General features: G+C 43.5%; 1 protein-coding gene across 3 annotated transcripts in view; it reads left to right on the top strand.

Moving 5' to 3' along the window:
* The window catches only part of CALN1 (calneuron 1), a 444,631-nt gene that overhangs the window by 216,649 nt on the left and 204,860 nt on the right, over positions 1-23,122 (top strand). For all 3 annotated transcript variants that reach the window (XM_045543181.1, XM_045543182.1, XM_045543183.1), the window contains exon 3: positions 8,279-8,422. In XM_045543181.1, the coding sequence (XP_045399137.1) occupies positions 8,279-8,422 (144 nt within the window). The remainder of the gene's footprint in view (positions 1-8,278; positions 8,423-23,122) is intronic.

Below are 23,122 nucleotides of genomic sequence, written 5' to 3'. Positions count from 1 at the left end.
CAGCCTTGAGCACTGGGCCTGTGGGTGGTTTTCCCAGCACGGCCTCCTATGCGCTCCAGGGGTTACGGGGCTGCCCTTTGGCAAGATGGCAGCCGGGCACCGCGAGTCTGGGTGGGCGTTTGCGGGAGCCCTGCTCAGCACAGGGTTCCCACCTTACAGCACACATGCGGCGACTGGCCGTGGGTCTAACACCTGCAGTTAGCTTGCAGGGAAGGTTGGCCGCTGTTGCCTGCATTAGGGTGGGAAGCTTAATAGGTGCTCAGGGTGCGGGTAGAGAAAGATTTCTCACGCAGAGATTAGGATATGTAAAAGTTAAAAAAGGTTTATTTTATCTTCTTAGAGGAGAGAGAGAACAAGAGAGAGAAAAAGAGAGAGAGCAAGGGGGGGAGAAGAGAGCAGGGAGACTGTGGCATCCCAAAGAAAGAGAAGGGGTGCTGGCCCTGAGGCCAAGTGGCTCGCTGATTTTAAGCGGGATGAAGAGGAAAAAAATAGTGATGGCTGTCAGTTGTCAGTTGATAACGAAAGTGGGGCAGGGTGTCAAAGTCCAAGCGTTGGTTTCCCCACCTTTCCTTGGAGACAAGACTATCACAGGAGATGTGACTCTGTCCTGGAAATATGGCTGAGACCTGGAGCTCACACCTTGCTGTCCACTCAGGAGCTCTTTAGAGAGCAAAAAAACAGATTCTCAAAAAACAATTTTAAAGAGAGATTTATTATCTCTTTTCCATGTGTTCAGCTACTTTCAGAAGTTGTGCAAGACAGAACTCCTGCAGGGTGCCTGCTAGTGAGAGAACTCATAGGATTGATCTCTAACCGTTACTGGGGAAATTGTGGGATTAGGATTTTCCTGCTATTTTTGCAAGGCCGTCCCTTTCAGCCTGCCCTCTCCAAAAGGCCTCTCTGCCACATTGGCTCAGTCTCACCTCTTGCCCGTACATCTCCCCAGTGTTCACGGGCTCAGCCTTCTCTCCTCCAACTCCTTTGTGTCTTTTTTCCCCTCAGGTAGATTTTAAGTCCTCTAAGCCTCCAAAAGTCCTTTGTGAAATAAGATTCCATTTCCACAAACAGACAAATGCAGGAGGTGTCTCTGAGGCTGGGATGGGCTCAGGGGTGGCTGAGGGGTGCCTCTTTCCAGCCTTCTTCTGGATCTGAGTCTGGAGTAGAAGCCCAAGGGAGCATTTATTGAAATGGACGCAGTTACACTCAAATAACAAAAATCCTAAGGATTGAGAATCCCTTAACTCTTTTCAAAGTGTGCCCAGAAAAAAAAGAGCCAGGTTAAAAAAAGTGAGTTATACAAAGCAGCAGTCTATCCATCGTCTATGTAGCCTGTCTCTGAGTCTCACATTATTATATATTATATAACATATACATATTGTGTGTTACATATTATATAATACATATATACAATATATTATAATGTCCTGTATTATTACATATTATATATTTATTGTATATACATATGTGCTATATATTGTATATTACATATGTAATATAATGTCCCATAGTAGTAAATGTGGGAACACTTCCAAGCTCCTGTTCCATTCCCAGTTTCCTCCTCCTAGCACACTTCCCTCTTCCTTGAGGGCCTGTCCCCTTGCTCTCTGAGGGCCTCTGGGGGGCCCTGTCCCCATCACCTCTGTGTTCCCTAATTACTGAAATCAACTGGTTGTATTTACAGACTAACAGATTATAATTAAATTAGATCTCATTCACACAAAAACCCTTACTGGGATTAAACTAGCATTTTATATGCAATTATAGTCATTTTATCCCTGTTTTGCATTCTTGTTATATTTTCACCATCACCTGTCTCCAAACTCCAGCCAAGTTTGCAGCTGCTCACTAGAAGCGACCACCTGGGTATGGCTCAGGCCTCTGTGCTCAGTGTGGTAAAACCCCACTTCCCGTCCCTTTGTGACAGCCTGTGCTTCCTCCTGAATCCTCTCTCAGACAATGTCATCACTGCTTTCCCACCACACATACTAGAAACCCCAGCATTGTCTTCAAATTCTCCCTCTTCCAAACCCTGACACCTGAGTCCTCCCTGAGCACCGTCCACTCTATCTCAGAATAGTCTCCCGGACCCTCATCCTTTCCACGCTGTCCTCTGCCAGGGTGCAGACTGAGCTCCAAGTCCATCACCTCCCCCGTAGACTCTGTGACAGCTTCTCATCCCTTGTTCCAACCTGAGCCCCCTGATGCCTGAGCCTTTAGTTTGAAAATCTGATCCTTTTTGGTTTTTTTTAAAAATTTGAAGCCCCTGAGGGCTTCCTGTGGCCTGCATTGGGGGTCACAAACTTCAACTCTAAAAGGCCGTGGTGTAAATGTTTTAGTCTTTATGGGCCAAACAGTCCCGATCAGTGATTCCATTCTACCGGTATAGCACAAAGCAGTTGACAACAGACAATGGGCACAGACATATGGAAACGAATGAGCACAGTTGCATTCCAATAAAACTTTATTTACAAAAAAAGGTGATCAGCTAGACTTGGCCACAGGCTGTCCTTTGCCAACCCCTGGCCTACAGAGGAGCGCCCAGATGGACCTGAAAGCCCTTTGTGACCTTGCCTTAGTGTTCTTCCTCACCCTCATCTCGTCCCTCAATGCTTCTCGTTTCTTCAACCCACCGTGCAGCCAGTATTGTAGACGTGCCTTTGTCTTGGAACATTCTCCCCACTCTGCCTCCTTACCCTTCTCTCCATAGCCCTAAGATTCAAAAGATTAAAGTGTGACCCCCAACAATCCTTCTGCAGAGTTGTCCCTTCATCATATGACTTCCATGGGAGTTCGTATAGACTTGTATTATTGCACTTGTCATTCTTGCTTATAAACATCTGGTCACCTCTTGAACCATAATATAAGCTTCTTGCAGCCTGGAAAATTTCTTTTGCCATTCATCTATCCTAGCACAGCATCTGGTATATAATAAGTAAACATCAGCTCTTTACGGAATGAATGACTATATTAATCATCTCTAAATATTCTTTTCTTTTTTTTTTTTTTTTTTTTTTGCTTTTCTTCAAGAAGGTGGAAATCTCTTTTGTCATTGGCTCAGTCCCTGCCCGATTATTTCCTCTGAATAAAGACCTCTGGGTTTATATCTCATATTTTCTGGTGCATTTGCATTGGTTTTTAATAATTGCCTTGCCTAGCCTTGCTGAACTGCATCTGTCTCCAGTTTTGCGATGTCTTCATGACACATTTCATCAGCATGTATCTTCTCTGTTAATAGAGCCGTCACTTTATGCAGTTGAAACACACATTCTTCCTAAAGATACATTTCTGTGGAGAATAAACAGATTTGCATCTAACAAGAATTGAGATAGGAAACATTGTTGTCCTTCACTACTGATCTGAGGTGGCAGATTGGTCCTGTAAATTTCAGCTGGTTCTTCAAGGCCAGAACATTAGCCATATAGACCCTGGCTGGTGTCTGGACTTCACCGGATCCCTGAGAAATGAGTCTGTTCTCTATGGTGGCTGCTGTCCCTGCATGAGTTGGCTGTACCCTCAGGCTGTGTCGCAGAGCTGAGGCCTGGTTCTCAGAGGACACTGGGTCCAGACGCAGGTAGTGCCGGTGGTGGTGGCAGATATTTTTTTAAGAAAAAAGAGTTGCTGGCACAATGAGGAGTAAATCTCTCGGGCTCTAGAACAGGATTATTTCTTTTCAAGGCCTTGCTGGGCTCAAGGCCACCTGCATCACTTTAGGGAGGAAGGGCACAGATCCCTGCGGGAACGTGGACGCTGGTTCTGGGCGATTCCGTATGTACGCGGTGACTGCATTCCTTCTTTCAGAAGATGTGTCTTACCACGTGTCCTTTCATACTCCACACAATGACAGTTGGGCAGGTTCCTATCGCCATTACACATGCTCCTTTTGTGGCCCACAAAGGCATCTTGGAGGTGGTTAAAATGCCAACCTGTGCCTCATGTGCACGTGTTGCTTGAGATTGTGGAGGAAAATTTAATTAAAGCCCCAAAGCACAGCACGCTCACGTAACTGAAGCACAAGGGACGTTAGCTCAAAGAGGGGATAAATTCCAGTGAAAAGCACACAGCACGACCGGGTTGTTCTTGAGAACTCGATCTGTGGTCCCCACTTGTCAAGGACGGGAAAGTGGCCAGGCCCACTGCCGCCGCGCCGTCCGCCCGCTGCCACTGCCTGACTGGTTTTATGGGCGTATTTCTCACACCCTGTGCTGCTATTAAAAATAAAAATGAGGCACACGTGACATGTCTCTCTCAGACTGCAAGACCCATTTCCTTCTAATAAGCCTCTGGTTTGCCTGGGCTTCCCTATTCTGGAAAGATTAAATCTCCGGAGGCTAACATTATGGATTTCTAGTTTTGGGCTTTTTTCCCTCCTCTCCCTGCTATTTTGAAAGAAAATGAAGGTAGTGAGTTTTGTCTGCTTCTACAGACACCACGCAAATTCCCTTCCTGGGAGCCAGGAGCAATATGACATGCAAACGGAGAAGGACAACTTTGTCCTTCTTACCTACGGGCCACAGCACAATTCACTATTGCAAGGATGTGGAAGCAACCCAAGTGCCCATCAGTTCATGAGTGGATTATTAAAATTTGGTATATGTATACAATGGAATATTACTCAATTATAAGAAATGACAGTGATCTAGCACCTCTTATATTTTCCTGGATAGAGCTCGAGCCCATCCTCTGAAGTGAGTTATCACAAGATCAGAAGAATAGGCTCCACATGTACTCACCATCAAATTGCTACTAACTGATCAACGCTATGGTGCTCACACGGTAGTAATATTCTCCAGGGATTAGGGGGTTGGCGGTGGGTAAACTCACAACTAGTGGACACGGTGAGCGTTGTAGGGGGGAAAGGACACACCTCAAATCATGGTTTGGGTGTGGCAAAGTCATAACAGGTAACCAAAATGTTTGTACCCCCATAGTATCCTGAAAGAAAGAAAGAAACAAAGAAAGAATGAAAGATAGACAGACAGACAGAAAGAAAGAAAGAAAGAAAGAGAAAGGAAGGAAGGAAGGAAGGAAGGAAGGAAAGAAGGAAGGAAGGAAGGAAGAAAGAGAGAAAGAAAATGGCGGGCGAGACTGGAGGCACCAGCCTGCTCACAGACTGCAGATGGAGCAAACCGTGGGCATTGGAGGCCTCGAAGGAGCAGGCCCCTTCCCAGCAGGGCAGTTCTGGAGTGACCCCCGTCTAAGGTCTGACTTGCTAAATCCAGTAGCCCCAGGGTGAGGCAGCCAAACGGGGGTCCTAAGGCTCAGCTGCGAAAGCCCCACTTCCAGGCCAACTTCTCAAACACCCCCAACTAGGCTCCTCTGGGGTGTCCAGTGTAAGGATGCAGGTGGAAGTTCATGAGATCTAGCACTCTAGAGCAGCCCCGAGAGTTCAGGATTGAATCAGAAGGGATGGGAAGTGGAGACAGTGTCGTGGGAAGGAGGGGTCCAGCCGGCTGCCGGCTGCCCAGCCGCAGACCTGTCATCCTCTGGAGTTTTCTACTGTTGCACGGTATGTCTGGCCCCAGCATCAAACCCTGCTACCGATGCTGGAAGGAGATCCAACCTCACTCATTTTACAGGTGGGGAAATTGAGGCTGAGGGGTTGCAGGGCAGAGCTGGTATGTCCACCTCGTGGGCTGACTCCCACTTCAGGGGGCCCTGCCTCTGCATCCTCCTATCCTCCGCGGCTGGGGATCTGGGCTCAGGGCGTATGAGGTCTTGCTCTCTACTCCAGTGTCTTTGAGTGCTGTGCACCATGACCCCAAGCTGAGCAGCGGCTCTTTGCAATTTTCAGGCCACCTGGGACTTGGCAGGAAAACATATGGCCGTTGTAGGTAATCTTGGGCATATTTTGTTGATGGGAAAAGCCTAAAAATGCAGACAGACTTCTTGATTCAGAATTTGGAGTGGACTAAAATTGGTTTCTGTAGCATCAGTGGAAAGAAAGGGGGGTGAACAGCAGATTAATAGGGCATGTAAGAGAACACAGCCTCCCTGTTCTTCTCTTAAACACTTTAATGATGTCCACGGATCCACAGGACGAGGGGCTGGAGGACCTCAGGGGTCCTCATGGCCAACCCAGCTCATTTCACACACGAGCGACCGAGGCGTCCGGCTTTGGCTGCAGACCTAATTAGCTAATGCGCCTGGCCCGGAGCCGAGGGTCCCGCTCACAGGCCGGTCTCCTCTCTGCCGGAGCCCACGTTCAGTCGCAGAAAGCATTCAGCGTGCTGGATTAGCATCGATAATGAATTTGCTGCTAATACATGATCCTTATCCATTCAGACTCATCTTCCGCTGGACAGCTACCTGTCTACAGTGTGCGGGTGGAAACATACAAAGACGGAAGGAGTGTGGGAGGAGCTGACAGCTCAGAGGAGGAGCCAGTCATGGGGCTTCTAGATGAGTGTGCCAGGTGTCTCGTGAAAGGAATGGGTGACCTGCCCAATGGTCAGCAGAAAGGGAGAGAACTTGGCTATAGTGAGCAAAGACATTTTTCTGGACTCATGGCCCCTGACTTGGACCTGAAGGATGGATATGTGATTTTGGCAGGGAAAGAGGAAGGGAAGATGTTTCAGGTGCAAGTACTGGACATGATAGTGTAGAAATCTGAAAAATAGTGTCCCAAAGAGATCAGGCCCTAATCTCTGACAACTATAAATGTTGCCTCCGAAAAAGGTCTTTGAGGCTATGATTAAGTGAAGGATCTCGAGATGGGGAGATTATCCTGGTTTATCTAGGTACCCAGCCCCTAAAAGCTAACACAAGTGTCCTTACAGGAGGGAGGCTACAGACAGAAGGGCAGAAGGCAGACGTTGGAGCGACGTGCCCACTAGGCAGTGCATGCTGGCAGCCACCAGGGGCCGGGAGAGGCAAAGGAAGGCTTCTCTCCTCGAGCCTGCAGAGGGAGCCCAGCTCTGCTGGCACCTTGGTTTTTATCTAGTGATACTGATTTTGGACTTCTGGCCTCCCAACCGTGAGAGAATAGATTTCTGTCATTTTAAGCCACCAGGTTTGTGGTAATGTGTTATGGCAGCCACAGCAAACCAATGCAGAGAGGACAGAGCCTTTCCCAAAGCCTATTTGGGGAAGGGTGTGTAGCGCAAGGTATTTGCCAAGAGCCCTGTCAGCTGTTCAGTGTGGTCGTGAGTAAACGGGGTGGACCGTTAGAGCCAAGTGTCTTGTATTAGCTTGAGGAGTGACAGGAAGTTCTTGCGTGTGTCTTAGCATCCTGATTGGAGCACAGGGCTGAGGGTGAGAACCATGACGCCTGGTGGGTCATTTTTATTTCTCTGTGTTTATTAGTATGGTACCTAATGGGAAGTCAATACTTGTGGCACAGCACGGTGAGTAATGGCAGCTGCCGTATGTGGGCCTGCACTGGGTTTATTGATGGAAAATCGAAGCTACTCTAGGTCTGGTGTTTTCAGATACGACTGATGAACTTGTCATCTGCAAACTGTGACCTCGAATTCCCTGTGCCGTGCATCACAGGGGTGTGACATGTTAGGAAATGCTTGGCCAACCCAGGACTAACGGCCACAGTGGCTTTGGAGGAGGGGCCTCTGAGTGGAATTCAGAGCAAGACTAGTTTGGGATGAGAGGATGTGGGCGTCTCCTGCCGAGCAAAGGGGCCCTTACTGATAGCAGAGTCAACTTCTCTGCCAGCCCGAGACAAAGTGATTAAAGATGCCTTTTGAGCTTTCATGACACTCTTATTGATCTGAGGTTGTTTATATCCATAAAACACCTGTAAATTAGGGGAATGAAATAAAAACAGCAGGATACTTAATTCCCGTCCTCCTGTGAGGTTGAAAAAGCTTTCTGCACAGCTCCTGCAGCAGCAGGGATCTGAAGGATGTCAGCAGAGGGAAATCTCAATCTCCTTTCCTCCTAAGGGCCGAAGTTAAGAGGCAGTTTTCTCCTCGCAGCTGAAACCTAGTCCTTATCTTTGCTCGGAAAGTGTCCTTGGCTGACATGGTTTTCTGCTGGGACCACAGTCTAAACTGTGTGCTCATTACAGTGTCTTAGGATGCTCACCTGCCTCCTTTCTTTCTTTTTATTCTCCCTGTGCTACCCTCCTTTCCTCTCCCCTCTGTTTCCTTTTTTCTCTTTTTTCCTTTCTTCCTTTCTTTTCTTTGTCCTTCTTTTGGCCTCTGTCTTATTTAACATCTCACTGTTTGCACAGCAGTTAGGCGTCATCCGTGGATGATCACCAGTAACGTCAATGCAATAAACCTGGCCATGTGACCATTGGACTTTCTTTGCTTTCCCCTTGCAGAAATCCGAGAGGCCTTTCGGGTTCTGGACCGCGATGGGAACGGCTTCATCTCCAAGCAGGAGCTGGGGATGGCTATGCGCTCCTTGGGGTACATGCCCAGCGAGGTGGAGCTGGCCATCATCATGCAGCGCTTGGACATGGACGGTAAGACCCAGAGAGCCACCTGTTCCCTGAGACGAGCCCCTGTCTCATCAGAGAGACCTTGGGTGTGACAGGGGCTTTGCACTTTGAGTCAAAAAACTTGGGTTCGTGTCTTGCTTTCCATTTGCGGAGTGGAAACCTACACTGGAGTGAAGATGGAGGTCCCACTGGTGGAGCAGTTAGGGCATCCCCTCCCCCTTGCCTTTTATTAAATAAAAAAACAGCTTTATTGAGATAGAATTCACATACGATAAAAGTCACTCATTTAAATCGTGCAATTCCGTGGCTTTTAGTAGATTCACAGATATGTGCCACCAATGCCACCATCAATTTTAGAATGTTTTCTTCACTCCATAAAGAAACCTGCACCTCTTAGCCCCCAAGCCTTAGGCAACCACTCACCTACTTCCTGTCTCTATAGAGTTGCCTTTTCTGGACATCTCATGCAAATGGAATCAGGTAATGTGCGATCCTTCGTGACTGGCTCCTCTCACTAAGTGCAGTGTTTTCCGAATGGTACTGTGTACCATGTCCCTCCACTTTGTTTCTTTTTATGGCGAAGTCATATTCCATTGCGTGGACATAACAGCTTCTTTTATGTCTGTTGTTTATACACTGAGTCTCTGCATACAGTCTCACTGGGAAAACGGATTTCAGGGTTTTTGAAAAGTTTTGAAAAATGACTGCATTCGATAATCTTTAAGGTTCTTTCCTGCTCTAAAACCCTAAGCTCTACCCCAACCCCTGTGACCATTCTGACATTTAGATCCTGCCCTGGCTAAGGGTCCAGGAAGGAACCTTCTTATTTTGTTTTGTCCACACACACTCTCATGCCCCAGAAAAGCAGCTTGATTCCTGGCACAGGGGTCCAGGGTGGTGGGTTCCAGCACTCTCAGATTGAGCTTGAAGTACAGACCCAGCAACGGGAACCAGAGGAGAGGGCAGAACGTCTCTTTGGAGGACTAGACCAAGGTCACGATGGGGAGATGTGTGCTCGGCCTGCAGCCTAGTTGCAACAGCACGATTCTCTCCTGTTATCTTGCTGGACTTGTTGGGTGGATGATAATCAGGGTGACCATATGGTGAAGGAACCCCAGTGCCAAACACCAAGTGCAGCTGTAGACATTTATTTTCTGGTTCCGGACAGAGATGTTCTATCCGGGGTATTCAGTTGTACAAGCCGTGCCAGCATGCCCTCCCCACTCTGACTGATGGTGACTCACTATGTCTTTGCAGGCCTGAGTTGACCTTGCTTTGTATTTTAGAGATATTTCTGAAAAGCTGGAGCAAAGCACATGCTTTATAGCAAAATCTCTCTTCCATTGGCTTCCATCATCATTTCAGTGATACATTTACAGGTAAAAAGTTTCCTCTTTAAAATAGTAAAAATCTTAACCCCCAAGGTTTGGGCTTTTGATTCTTCTCATGCAACTCCTATAATAAAACCTAGTCAAATGCACTAAATGCAAGTGGAAATAGCAACTTTAATAAAAATGAGCTGGGTTGTTGTAGAGAGTTACTCCTGTAAGTTATTCCTGGTTATGTCCAGAAGTTTTTCCCTATAGTTGTGGGAGAGTCATTTCTGCATTACTTAAGGGTCTTTATCATAGTTCATCCTTGTTCTTTGTATATTCTCCCGTTGGACCCCAGCTCATGGGGGAATTTCTACATTATTGCAAATCCTCCCTGATCCCATGAGGGCTAATGTGATGATATTATTCAAGGAGCCCGACAGGACTCAGCCAAGAACTCCGTTTGGAATGCAGTTTAGGAGATTTCAAGTTTCACCAATTTATTTGCAACTCCTCATACTCAGCTACCAATTCTGACGGCAGAACCTCCAAGCAAATCTTGTAGAGAATTTCTGTTAGTTCCTTTAACAAAAGCCCATGTCATCAGCTATTTCATGGTGACCCCTCAGATAAAAACACATTTATTTATTTTTGAAGTACAGCTTCCTTGAAGTTTTGTTTTGTTGCGTACAAAAGATTTTGCACAAAGTATATGAAAACAACGCAGCAGTACAGGCAAAAGGAGTCGCCTGCACCATTTATAAAATCCCCAAGTGTAAAAAGAGCTAAGTGAAAAATGCCCAGTCTGAGGTTGAAATGCACGTCTTTAAAAGTGTTTTGTAAAAGATGCCAGTAAGTGAAATTCCTCGGGTCCCAGGTTCTGGATATGGATGGATTGAGTGTTTTCCAGTGTCCTTGTCTTAATGGGGCTTTTGAGCTGTTCTGTTAAAAAAAAAAAAAAAAATCAGGTCCTAATTATATCCTTCCTTCCTCGCTTCTGTAACTGGGGATACTCCACAGAGATTTGGGCCTACCTAATTAAGTTTCTCTTTGGCTTAGAACATGTGAAATGGCAGAGAATTTCATGGGGATGATGCCAAGAAAAAAAGGAGTGTTTGAGGCAGGGCTTAGGATTCTTAGCTGTGAGATCCTGTGCCTCCCGGCCACACGCCCTGGTGTCCAGCAGCAGCAGGAGAGGAGATGGCGCTGTCCCCATCCACCCCAGCTGGCCACGATTAAGAGCAGGTCTGGCCCACACACCAGTCTTCTGTTTCTGGGGTCCCTGCAAGGTTGCCCGACAGTGAAGTCATACCTTTGGCGCGAGGCCCAGCTGGAATGAGCCTGAGTTCGTGTGTCCAGCCCCAATTGACACATGAGGTTTTCATTAGGTGGCTCCTTGGGAGAGGGCTGCCTCGCCGGCTTACACATGTAACAGTCACCTCCCTGGACGAGAGATCTCGCCTGGATTTCCTGGGCACAGACCCAGCCAGACAGTTACAGAGGACAGAGCGGAAGACAGGCAGGAGGGTCTGGGATTGCTGAGTGTGGGACAGTGGTGAGACTGACTGTGTGTGTGTGTGTGTGTGTGTGTGTGTGTGTGTGTGTGCATGCGGGCACCAGTGCACACATGGGTACCAAGTGGGCTGAAGTACTACTCAGAGTTAAATAAACAGAAACCTCAAACTTCTGCCCAGTGCCTGGGGGCTTCCTCTTTGGCCCATTACTGCAAAGGTTCTTCCTGGAACTTTAACTCAGTTCTTCATTCCCCTCCCCTTTCATCATCCCCTGCAGGTAAAGTGGTTTTTAAACTAGCCCCAGCTGGGGACCAGGATTCCCCTTTCCTGGGTGCTTTTCGCCAGGATCCAGCAGCCCCAGTTCTGGAAACCTGCAGCTCTGCTCCACGAGGCTGCTTGAGACAGTTAAGCCCAGTTCCCAAGGCCTTCACTGCTTTTCAGGAATTGACTTCTCTCCCATGCGTATTAGTTGTGTATCCCCTTTGGAAGAATTGATAAAATAGTCACCGAAAAAATTATCTCCAAAGCTGAATTCTTTTATAGAAGCAGGTAGCAAACGGCTCTTTGGAAGTCACACGGGCTCGGCCATGCTCCATTTGCTCCGTGGTCCCCACGGCAGCTGCTTGGGCTGCTCAGAGCTTCCTGCGTCATTCACCGGGGAATAAGGGCTTTGTGTGGTCAAGACCCGAGGGAAATTTGGGACTGCTTTCTGCATTTTCAGTGGTTTCAACAACCACATGGCTGGAGCGAATCCAGCTAGCTCTGCGAATAGTTTCCTGAAGCAGTTAAGCAGGAGGCATCAGCAGCCCGGCCGTTGCATGCCCCACTCGGTTCCTAACGCCACCTCTGCTCTTCCACGCTCCTCGGCTCCCCTGCGCTCGGAGAGCGAAGTCCTTCTTGGAAACAAAGGGAGACCTGGCCTCTTCCGCCTTTATTTGCCTTCTGCTCCTCAGAGATGTAGAATCTCATGCAATTCTAACAAATGTGTTGCAGTTTTGAAATTCATTCTCATTTCTCAACATGTTTGTAGTTTTTTTTTTTTTTTTGGTTCATTGCTGCCTAGATGGTGAATTTAATTCAGTTCGGGTCAATTTAAAAGGGATTTATCTGGTGTCCATTATGTGTGAATGTGCTTATTTTTTGGTTAACAAGATTTATTTTTGGTTCATTTTGACACAAACCTCTGAGCTGCATAAGAACAAAATCATGGCCCGAGTCACAGGAAAGGACGGTTTGCAGTGTCCCCATTGCTAGCCCATGTGTCCACATAGTCCCTCTTTCAACTGCCCGTTCACTGAGAGTGTTCGTCCTGTGCTGATTAGTCATATTAATGCCACTTTTCAAGCGGGGCTCACTTCCCCTCCGTCAGACACTTCAGCGTACTGACTCGATCACTCTGGAGCTCGGGTGAGGTCTATTTTGTGTCGCAGAACACACACTGCTTTCCTGTGTGTGAGGGAGGTGCTGGCCGGCAGGCTGCGTGGAGGGGAGCTAGCCGGCAGGAAGGGAGTGCGGGTGGGGTTTAGCCTAAAGTGGAGCTCCCAACCCCGGCTGCACGTCAGGAACACCTGGACAGTGTGGGGGACAACACGGACAAAACCAGATCTGCAGAAACAGAATCCCAAGGGCAGAGCCCCGGGGCCTGCATCCTTCAACAGTCGCTCAGGTTATCTCGCAGCAATCTGTTGACGCAATTAGGGGATCGCTGGGTAAAAGGAAGATCTTTGGCTAAAGAGAAGCCCCCCAGCCTGTGTCTATTTGTATGAACAAGAAGGCCTGAGTGGGGCCGGGCATGGTGGCTCACGCCTGTAATCCTAGCACTCTGGGAGCCGAGGCAGGAGGATCATTTGAGCTCAGGAGATCGAGACCAGCCTGAGGAAGAGCGAGACCCTGTCTCTACTAAAAATAGAAAGAAATTATCTGGACATCTAAAAATATATACAGAAAAATTAGTCGGGCATGGTGGCGCATGCCTGTAGTCCCAGCTACTTGGGAGGCTGAGGCAGGAGGATGGCTTGAGCCCAGGAGTTTGAGGTTGCTGTGAGCTAGGCTGATGCCACGGCACTCTAGCGCAGGTGACAGAGCGAGACTCTGTCTCAAAAAAAAAAAAAAAATAGGTCTGAGTGGGAGGTAAGTGGCTGAAAGGCGACAAGGAGATTTTCCTCTGGACCCTGATGAAGGAAGTAGACAGTCTGTCCTCAGGGGTTCAGTTGCCTCTGCCCCAGGCAGGTGGCCTCCACGTGCCTGCAGGTGCGGAGGCCTCCACGTGTGGTCCAGGCACCAGCAGACTCAGCATCACCTGGGAACTTGTTTAAAATGCTCTGTCTCAGGCCCCACCCCAGACCTGCTGGGTCAGAATTTTTCTTCTAACAAGATTCCCAAGTGATCAATATACACATTAAAACATGAGAAGCCCGAGTCCAGGGCCCACTTAGAGAAATGGAAAGTGAATCCAATTACGTTTCCTCCTTTGAGGGTCTTTCCAGTGGAGTGAAGCCCCCCTGCCCCCAATCTCTTGCCAGTAGTGTGGTGTGTGGGGCTTTGCAAGTTAAAAACTCAAAGTAATTCACAAAGTCACCTGTTTTGGTGGAGAACAATGAAAGGAAAATGTGTCTCCAAATGCTTGTGTTTGTGAATAAGCCTGATTAGTGTTAAACTATTTTGTATTTCATTCTGTTAGTGAGTTATTGCTGGATGTTCTGTAGTCTGACTGTGGTAAGTTTTAACTGGGTAATTAATGATAAAAACATTTGTGCAATGCTCACCATGCCCCCAATAATAACACTGGGTGACAATAATACTAACTAATACAGACAGAGTTTTCATCATGGGCAAAACACTGTTCTAAAAACGTTATTTGCTAATTTATTTAGTCCTCACAATAGAGTTAGGTGCTAACGACTATGAACGTCATTTCATGGATGAGAAAAGTGAAGTTCAGAGGTTTCAAATAACTTGCACGGGTCATGCTACTAGTAAGAGCCATATGGATCTGAGATCTTAGCCACTTGTCTTGTAGATGTATTATTCTTTCTATGATTTTAGTGGCTATAGGTCACTTAGGGTGACAACAGGACATTAAGGCAGTAACTGAACACACACAGTCACACACACACTCACACACACACCCCTGGGGCATGAATACCTTGGTATTTCAAATCTGTATGTGAATGTTTGCGTTCCCAGTTACTGTTGCCAATACGAGTCCAGAAACACGGGTTCTCCCGAGGTCGGCTTTGGTTGGGCGAGAGGCCGCGGCCGCGCTCCGGATCTTCCCCATGTGAGCGCGGGATGCGTGAACTGAGGACGGCGTCTCTGGCTTTCTCATTGTTCTGGCGAAGGGGGAGCCCTTGAGGCCCTCCTGGGATCTGTAGCAATGGTGGATGTTCGTGACAAACCCACTCCAACATGCCCGTCTCCCTGAGCAGTTCCTTCCTCTGCAGCATGGTAGGGAAAGCCGGCCGTCTCCATCCACTGCCAGCTTGCCACACTGGACTCACATTCCAGCCAGTGACTGAACAGACTGAGTCACTTCCAGCTACTCCAGCCAACATGTTAGAAACAGAGTTTCTGGTATGCACACCTGTGTCAGCAAGCACGGCCGTGTCCAGTGTCACAGGCTGTCTTCCCTGGTTGAGTACCCTGGGGTACATTGTCACGCCTGTCCCCCAGGTTTATGCTGACGTAAATGAGCTACGTCTTGCAACTCTGTGTTCTCTCATGTCAGACCTGGAACTTCTCCTCCTGGATGTGATGATCTGATTCCAGTCATGGCGTTAGAGACAGTGAAACTTGGTGGGAATAGATCTTGGAGAAACAAGCATCCCCTTTCAAGACAGCTGTGCCTATGACAGGTCTTCGAGGTCTTTGACTTTATCTTGTCTGACTGCAGGGAGCTATCGGGACATCAGGGATCCCTGGGGATGACTTAGTTTTCTAAATCCACCTAAAAATCCCTATTCCAAGTCTGAGGTCTCACTCCTTTCCAATCAGGACCTGGAATTTCACATAGGAGACCCGATGAGTTTGATTTCAATTTATAATTCTATAGACCACACAATTAAATTTGGGGTCTTCCTTGCAGTTATAAGAAATAAATGACTATTTTGGGGCCATCATGGAAGAACTCTAGCTCTCTGACTGTGACTCGAGCTGAGAGTTTAATGGCCTGAGCTTGCTTTTTCTTTCAAGGGCGTTAGGAAGCAGACAACTCACCCCACAGTCCTTGTCATCATTGCTATCATAAAGGTCAACAGTAGGAGACACTTGGGTCTTCCAAAGCCTTGCTTTCAATAATTATTTTATCCCAAGAAAGCACAGATGACATTTAACTAATCATGATGCCGGTGCGTGCCATAGATGCCAGAATCCCGTATTCCACTGGCAAGGAGGTTAGCACTTCATTGAGGATTAGAGATACACAGACCTGTCTTGGAACCATATTTAGGAAGTTTGTTTTCTCTCTGGTACCACATACTGTGCCATCGTGAATGCAGAAACCATGCTGGCTTTCTAGAAGGGAGATCACTATGTGAAAGATACAAAACTGCAAAATTCTTCATGATAAGTAACATTTTTCTCAGGCAAGGTTTACCAAAAGGAATGTATGGAAGTGCCTGTCTTAGAACACCCTGACCAGTATTGAACATAATTATTTCAAAAATCATTGTTAATATGATTGGTGAAAAGTTGGGACTTATTTTGCTTTAACTTATAAGTGTGAGGAAGAATTTTTTATATATTGACTGATTTTATATGCTCATTTTTTTCCTTTTGTGGATTGCCTACTTTCTTTTTAGATCTGTTTTAGTAAGGATAGGCTGAGTCATGCTGCAGTAATAAATAATACCCCCAAATATCAATGGCTTAAAAGCACAAAATTGAATTTCTCACTCATGCTGTCTGTCTATTATGGGTTGGCTGAGTCTTTTCTCTGTGTCATCCTAACTCTGGAGGCCTGGCAGGAAGAGGCTCCAGCCTGTATGTGCCTCTATGGGAGCTATGGCAAGGGAAAGAGACCAGGTGAATCACACTGATTCTGGAAGTTTTGTCACTTCTATACACATTTCATTGGCTAAAGCAAGTCACACGGCTGTGCCTGATATCAAAGGGTGTTGGAAAGTACAATCCATCTATATGCCCAGAAAGGAAATATGTGGTGAACACCACTAATGATGACTTTAGGATTTTAGGCTTTTTCTTTTTTTATTAGAATGCCATATTCATTGCAAAATGTTTATCTCAGGAAGAATCCTTAGAAATATTATGCATAGGGCAAAACAATTATTATGGGAGATTTTGCAAATTCCTTTCAGATCGGTCAAGTAAGTAAAACTAAGTAACAATTTGAATGACATTAAATGTGTGTGTCTGTGTGTGAGTGATATAAATTTTATACCCTTAAAAAGAGAGTAGCTTTTTTTAAAGCGATTCTAGAAATTAACAAAAACATGTCTATGTATCAGGCCACAAAGGCAATCTAATTAAAGTCCAAAGGACAAAAATTATCGACATATTCTTTGTCTATAATGCAATAAACCAGAAATTAATAACAAAGTTTGAATAAGAATCCCACCCACTTGGAAATTTAAAAATTAAAAACTCAAAACCTCTCAATCTAATGAACAGATCCAAGTGTTGATTCTTTGCAAAAGAAAAGCAATAAATTGACAAAGATAGCATATTTAATTAAGAATGAATGTGTTATCACTGAAATAAACTAGATATGAAAAATAAATGTGGGAGATTTTTAAAAAGAATATTGGATACAGTTTCATGTTAATGCATTTGAATATCTATGTGAAATGGAGATTTTTTTCTGGAAAAATATAAATTATTGAGATTGATTCAAGCTGAAGTCAATAGTCTAAATCAGAAGTTGCATACTTGCAGCCTACCAGCCAAGTACAGATCCTAGCCATGTTTTATTTGGCCCATATGCCATTTTATAAAGCAGAAAATCTCACATTAAAAATCCACATTTTTATCTCCTGTTAAAATGTTGGAGAATTTGGCAAGATTAGACCTGCATTCCTTTTTTTTTTTTGAGGCAGAGTCTCACTTTGTTACCCGGGCTAGAGTGAGTGCCATGGCGTCAGCCTAGCTCACAGCAACCTCAAACTCCTGGGCTTAAGGGATCCTACTGCCTCAGCCTCCCGAGTAGCTGGAACTACAGGCATGCACCACCATGCCCAGCTAACTTTTTCTATATATATTTTTAGTTGTCCAGATAATTTTTTATTTCTATTTTTAGTAGAGATGGGGTCTCGCTCAGGCTGGTCTCGAACTCCTGACCTCAAGCGATCCACCCGCCTCGGCCTCCCAGAGGGCTAGGATTACAGGCGTGAGCCACCGCGCCGCGCCCGGCCTAGACCTGCATTCCTTTGTTGCAGTAATTTAGTGGAGTTGAGTAATAGCTATCTCTGCTAGGTAAGGCGTATGTCATAGTCTCCACTGTTTATTATTGTTTTAAACCTGTCTGCTTTGCTTTTGATGAGCTGGCTTGGTCTCTGTAGGTTTTGGAGTTTGGGACCCTAACCTACATTTCCCAGAAATAAGGGAAACTTTTACTGTTGTATTTTCATCTTCATTTCTCCCTCTCTCTTTTTTTCTTTTTTTAGAGACAGGGTCTCACTCCGTCACCCGGGCTGGAGTGCAGTGGTGCGATCATAGCTCATTGCAACCTGGAACTCCTGAGCTCAAGTAGTTTTCCTGCCCCAGCCTTCCAAGTAGCTGGGACTATAGACATGCACCACCTAATTTTTCTTGTTTTTTGTAGAGACTGACTAGGTCTCGCTATGTTGCTCAGGCTGGTTTTGAATTCCTGGCTTCAGGTGATCCTCCCATCTCGGCCTCCCAAAGTGCTGAGATTACAGGCATGAACCAATGCACCTGGCTTCATTTTCCTTAATTGTAGGGAATTGATTTTTTTTTTTTCTGTTTTTGTTTTGCTTATTTGTTGTCCATTTCTAGCTGCTTCAGTAGATTACTTATTTTAATTCTTCATTATTTAGTAATTAAGGCAACTAGGGTGAGAAATTGGCCACTGAGAAGAGCTTCAGTAATATCTCCCAGCTTTTGACAGTTTTGTTTTCTTTACAATATTTTATTGTAGTTTTTAAAAATTCCTCTGCTACTCTACAAATTTTATAGGAAAGTATTTTATAATTTCTGAGTCACTAGGATTTTTCAAGTTCTAGTTTACATTTCAATATTCTATTTTTATTGAATTGTGGAAGATAAGTATGACCTGCTGTTTGCTAAGATTTTCTTATAAGCAAGAATGAGATCCACTTTTATGAAGGTACTGCCTCTATGGTATAAGGTTTTTATACATGCATAAAAGTTATCTTCACAGTAACTGTGTCCCTTCCACCGCTATTTTTGGTTATTTTGTCCAAGATGAATTACCGTGATGTGTTGAAGTCTCTCACATAATGTTAGGTTGCTTCCTAAGTTTACTTCACCAGTTTTTATTTTAATTTTTGATGCTCTGTCTGCCCTCATGGTGGATTTTACCTTTTACCCATGTAAATGTTCTTTACATGCTTTTGATTTCTGTTGATTTTTGCTGCATAAGCTTTTTGCTTGTGTTTGCATAGCGTGTATTGTTGCGTGCAGTGGTCACCAGGGCCTGCACAATTGTTCAGTTTCTTCTCCTTCCAGGAACACGGCGCTCAATGCACCACCCTTTTCTGTGATTTTGTTAGGGGGAAACTTTTACACAATCTATATCATTATGTTTTCATTTTTAATTACTCAGAGAGCCTTCTTATTGGTAAGTTTAGCTAGCCTATTTATGCCTATTTATATTTATTTCAGAACATTTAGATTGAGTCTTCATTCTGTCATTTTGTTTTGTGCTGGCTGTCGTGTGTACTTACTATTAAATTTTTCTTCTGACTATAGTGTTGTTTGACTTTAAATATTATCCTCTCAGTTGTTTGGAAGTTAGATATCTTACTTTTACTCTCTCTAGTGTGGCCTTAACGTTTGTGTGAACTTACCTCCAACAGTTAACATCACTTGCAAATTAATAATACTCTCTATGGAAGATGAGAAGTTAAATGTTCTCTCCTTCCCTTTTCTATTCTTTGTTAATTTTTTATGTTTTTTTACAATTTATATTATTTTCCCCTCCTTTTAAAATAATTTTTATTATTTTCAATTTTAAAGATATCATCAATTATATAACCAAAGTCTTCTTTTTTTTTTGTTTGTTTTGACAATCAGTTTATTTATGGGGACAGAATAGTTAGCAAACCAGAAAAATCCAGGCCATACACATGCCATGTACTATACATAATGAATGATACGTATGAATAATGCTTTAACATACAGGCTGGCTAGTGTCTTTCAACTGGCCAATGTCCATGAACAGTTTTTCAGAGGTCAACCAATTGAGTCACTATGTTGATTTTGTGCTTCTTTCCAATTGCTTATTTAATTGATTCAATTCAACTGTCTTCATTAGGTCAGTTAACCTGACAAAATGATTGATTACTCTTTTTAAATTTTTTTTTTCAGCACATTACGGGGATAAAAAAGCAATCTTAAGCAAAAAGAACAAATTGGGAGGCATCAATTTATCAGACTTGAAACTATAGTACAAGGCTATAGTAACTAAAACATCATGGTACTGGCACAAGAACAGAGACATAGACCAATGGAACAGAACTGAGAACACAGATATAAAACCATCCTCATATAGCCATCTAATCTTTGACAAAGCAGACAAAAACCTACACTGGGGAAAAAGAATCCTTTTTCAATAAATGGTGCTGGGAAAATTGGATAGCCGCACAGCAGAAGGCTGAAACAAGATCTACACTTTTCAGCTTTCACAAAAATCAACTCATGGTGGATAACAGACTTAAATCTAAGGCATGAAACTATAAGAATTCTAGAAGAAATTCTAGAATTTATTGTTGGAAAAACTCTTGTAGACATTGGCCTAGACAAAGAATTTATGAAGAAGACCTCAAAGGCAATCACAGCAACAACAAAAATAAATAAATGAGACCTGATCAAATTTTATAACCATATTTGCAATACATATTTTGCCCGCACACTTAACTGTCTTTAGCACTTACACCCAGCCATATTTAACTCATTTTCTGTTTCTTATCTTTAATTAATATTCAATTGTTCTGGCATAAAATTTCCAAAATTTCATTGTTGTTTTTTTTTCCCCCAGGAAATTGACCTCAATCTTTAATCTTCTTAGTATTGTAACTCTGACAATATCCCCCCATCAGTACTTACACATACACAACAACTGGATTAAATATAAAATTCTTGGGCTACAACCTTTTTCTTTTAAAGGTCTGTGACTGCTACACCATTATTTTGGGAGTTTAATAATGTTAAGTTTGTGATAACCTACTTTTTTTTCCTTGTAAATAATCTAATTTGGGGGATGTAATCATTATTTAGGACGTTTGAAAATCTCACCAGTCTGTAGTCTCTTCTGTGTTGCTGTAGTTGTGGTGCTAGATGTTATGACTGTCGTTGTTATGGTTACTTGGAACATGATTCACACTTTCAAGTTTAAGACTGAGTTTTCTTCCTAGAAAACATTTCTTCCACACTTTTTTGTTTCCTGCTTTTGCACTGTATATTTCAACCTCTCTGTGTAGTCTTGTATGTGGGTTAGATCCTGGGCTGTCCTTTCTCCATCTTCTGCCTTAGCCTTCTCTCTTTCTCATATATATTTTCTACTTCAGTACTTTGAGGTTTTCCAGTGACGGGTCTACTGATGGCTGGTTCATTTCTGTAACAAAGCTTTCTCATCTCTGTGCAGTTCTTTCTCGTCACTTTTCTAACTTGGTTGATGTGATGTCTTCTCAGTGTTGTTGAGGACATAAACCAGATGCTCTTCTAACATTCTTTGGTAGATCATCCTTACTGTCAAGCCTTCGCTGAGTACTCAGACAACTGGTGGTGGCTTTTGACTTGTGAAATCTTTTCATGGGTCTCTTGGTTTTCCTAGTAGAAGCAGATCCAGCGTGTCTAGTGCCGGCTTAGGTCAGGTGAGGCCAGGCTTTGGCAGAGATGGACACGGGACATCAGTTTAATCCCTTTCCAGTCCAAGCAAAGAATGGATGGAGTGAGGTTATTTTAAATGGGTAATTTATTCAGCATCCCAGGAATATTGAAGAGGAAGCTGAATAGGTGTCTCTTGTAGTTTTGGTATGCATGGGATCCATGCTCAAAATGGTCCCTGAAGTTTCTTGGTCTATGCTTTGTAGGGTCTTTCTTATTTTTCATTTCTGCCTTATTTTGGTGGGTAGAACTTTTAGATCAAAATTATGTAATGATGGTAATTTCAGACACTCTTTTGTTTCTGACTTTAATGGAAATGTCCCCAGAGTTTGAGTATAAATTTGAGAATGGCACTGATTGCTGTTTGAAATAGACATTATTATGGTTAAGGTAATATCTTATTCTTTGTTAAACTTTTTTGCTTTTAAATCAATAATGGTTTTTGAGTACCTTTTTGGCACCTGTTGAGATAATCACGTGGTTTTTATTATTTTATTTGTTGATACTGTGTATTATTTAACTGTATTAATTAAAATTTAAAAAAACTCCTACAGTTCAAGGATTATGTCTCCTTGTTAAGATGAGTTTCTCTCTCCATATCCTGTTGTGTTTGACTATTATTTTATTTTTTTATATAGGTTTTGCAGATATATCCATAAAAATAATTGATCCATTGTCTTTTCCATTTGCAGGTTTTTAATACCAAGATTATGCTAAATTTATAGGTTATTTGATACATTTCTATCTTTTTGTGCACTGGAAGAGATTATATAATTAACATTTTTGAATATTTAAACATATTCCTGAAACATCATGTAAAACAGGAAACAGTTTGGGGTAGTTTTTTAAACAGTATTTAGTTTATATCATGTTTACTATTCAAGTGATCATTTTCTTTAGTGAATTTGATTATCTGTTTGTTCCAGAAATCATCCATTTCTTTTTGATTGCAAAGGTATTAACATGTGTGTATATTTGTCATTCTTTTATATTTCAATGTCATTTAATTCTATAAATATATCGTCTTTGTCATTTCTAATTTTATATATTTTTGTTTTATCTCTTTTTTCTTAATTTGATTTCCAGATGATTTTCCCTATGGATATATTTTTATTCAGAGAATCATATCACCGTCTTGATTAATAGCATTAATAGTTCAGGTTTTTGGAGGGAGGGTTTACATTGAAGATTTTAATTATGCTATTAGTTTTTTTAATTTTGTTGTATTTTTTTCTTATTTTCTTCTGCTTCCTTTTCATCTCAGCCTGCACCACCTGATTTTTACTTTTAATTAGGCCATAATACAAATACTGTAAAATATACAGTTCTTGAGTGTTCAGTTTGATGAGTTTTGACAATTATATACAGAAGTGTAACTCATACTCTAGCGTAAAATACAGAACATTTATTTCTATTACTCAAATCAGTTCCTTGACAAAGAGATTTTCCCACTCTGTGGCTTACATATTCATTTCTTTATACAGTACACCCCCGTTATCTGCAGGGGATGTGTTCCAAGACCCCTAGTGGATGCCTGAAACCTCGGATAATACCAAGCCCTGTATATACTATGCTTTTTCCTATATGTACATACCTATGATAAAGTTTAATTTATAAATTAGGCACAGTAAGAGATTAACAGCAATAACTGCTGATAAAATAGAATAATTACAATAATTTACTTGAATGTGGTTATGTGAATGTGGTATCTCTCTCTCAAAATATCTTATTGTACTCACCCTTGTTCTTCTTGTGATGATGTGAGATGATAAAGTTTCTACATGACGGAGTGAGGTGAGTGACAGAGGCATTGTGACGTAGAGTTAGGCTACTACTGACCTGACCGTAAGTCA

The sequence above is a fragment of the Lemur catta genome, chromosome 2 (genome assembly GCF_020740605.2).
Source record: "Lemur catta isolate mLemCat1 chromosome 2, mLemCat1.pri, whole genome shotgun sequence".
Lineage (NCBI taxonomy): Eukaryota > Metazoa > Chordata > Mammalia > Primates > Lemuridae > Lemur > Lemur catta.
This window is presented reverse-complemented; position numbering and strand designations above follow the sequence as displayed.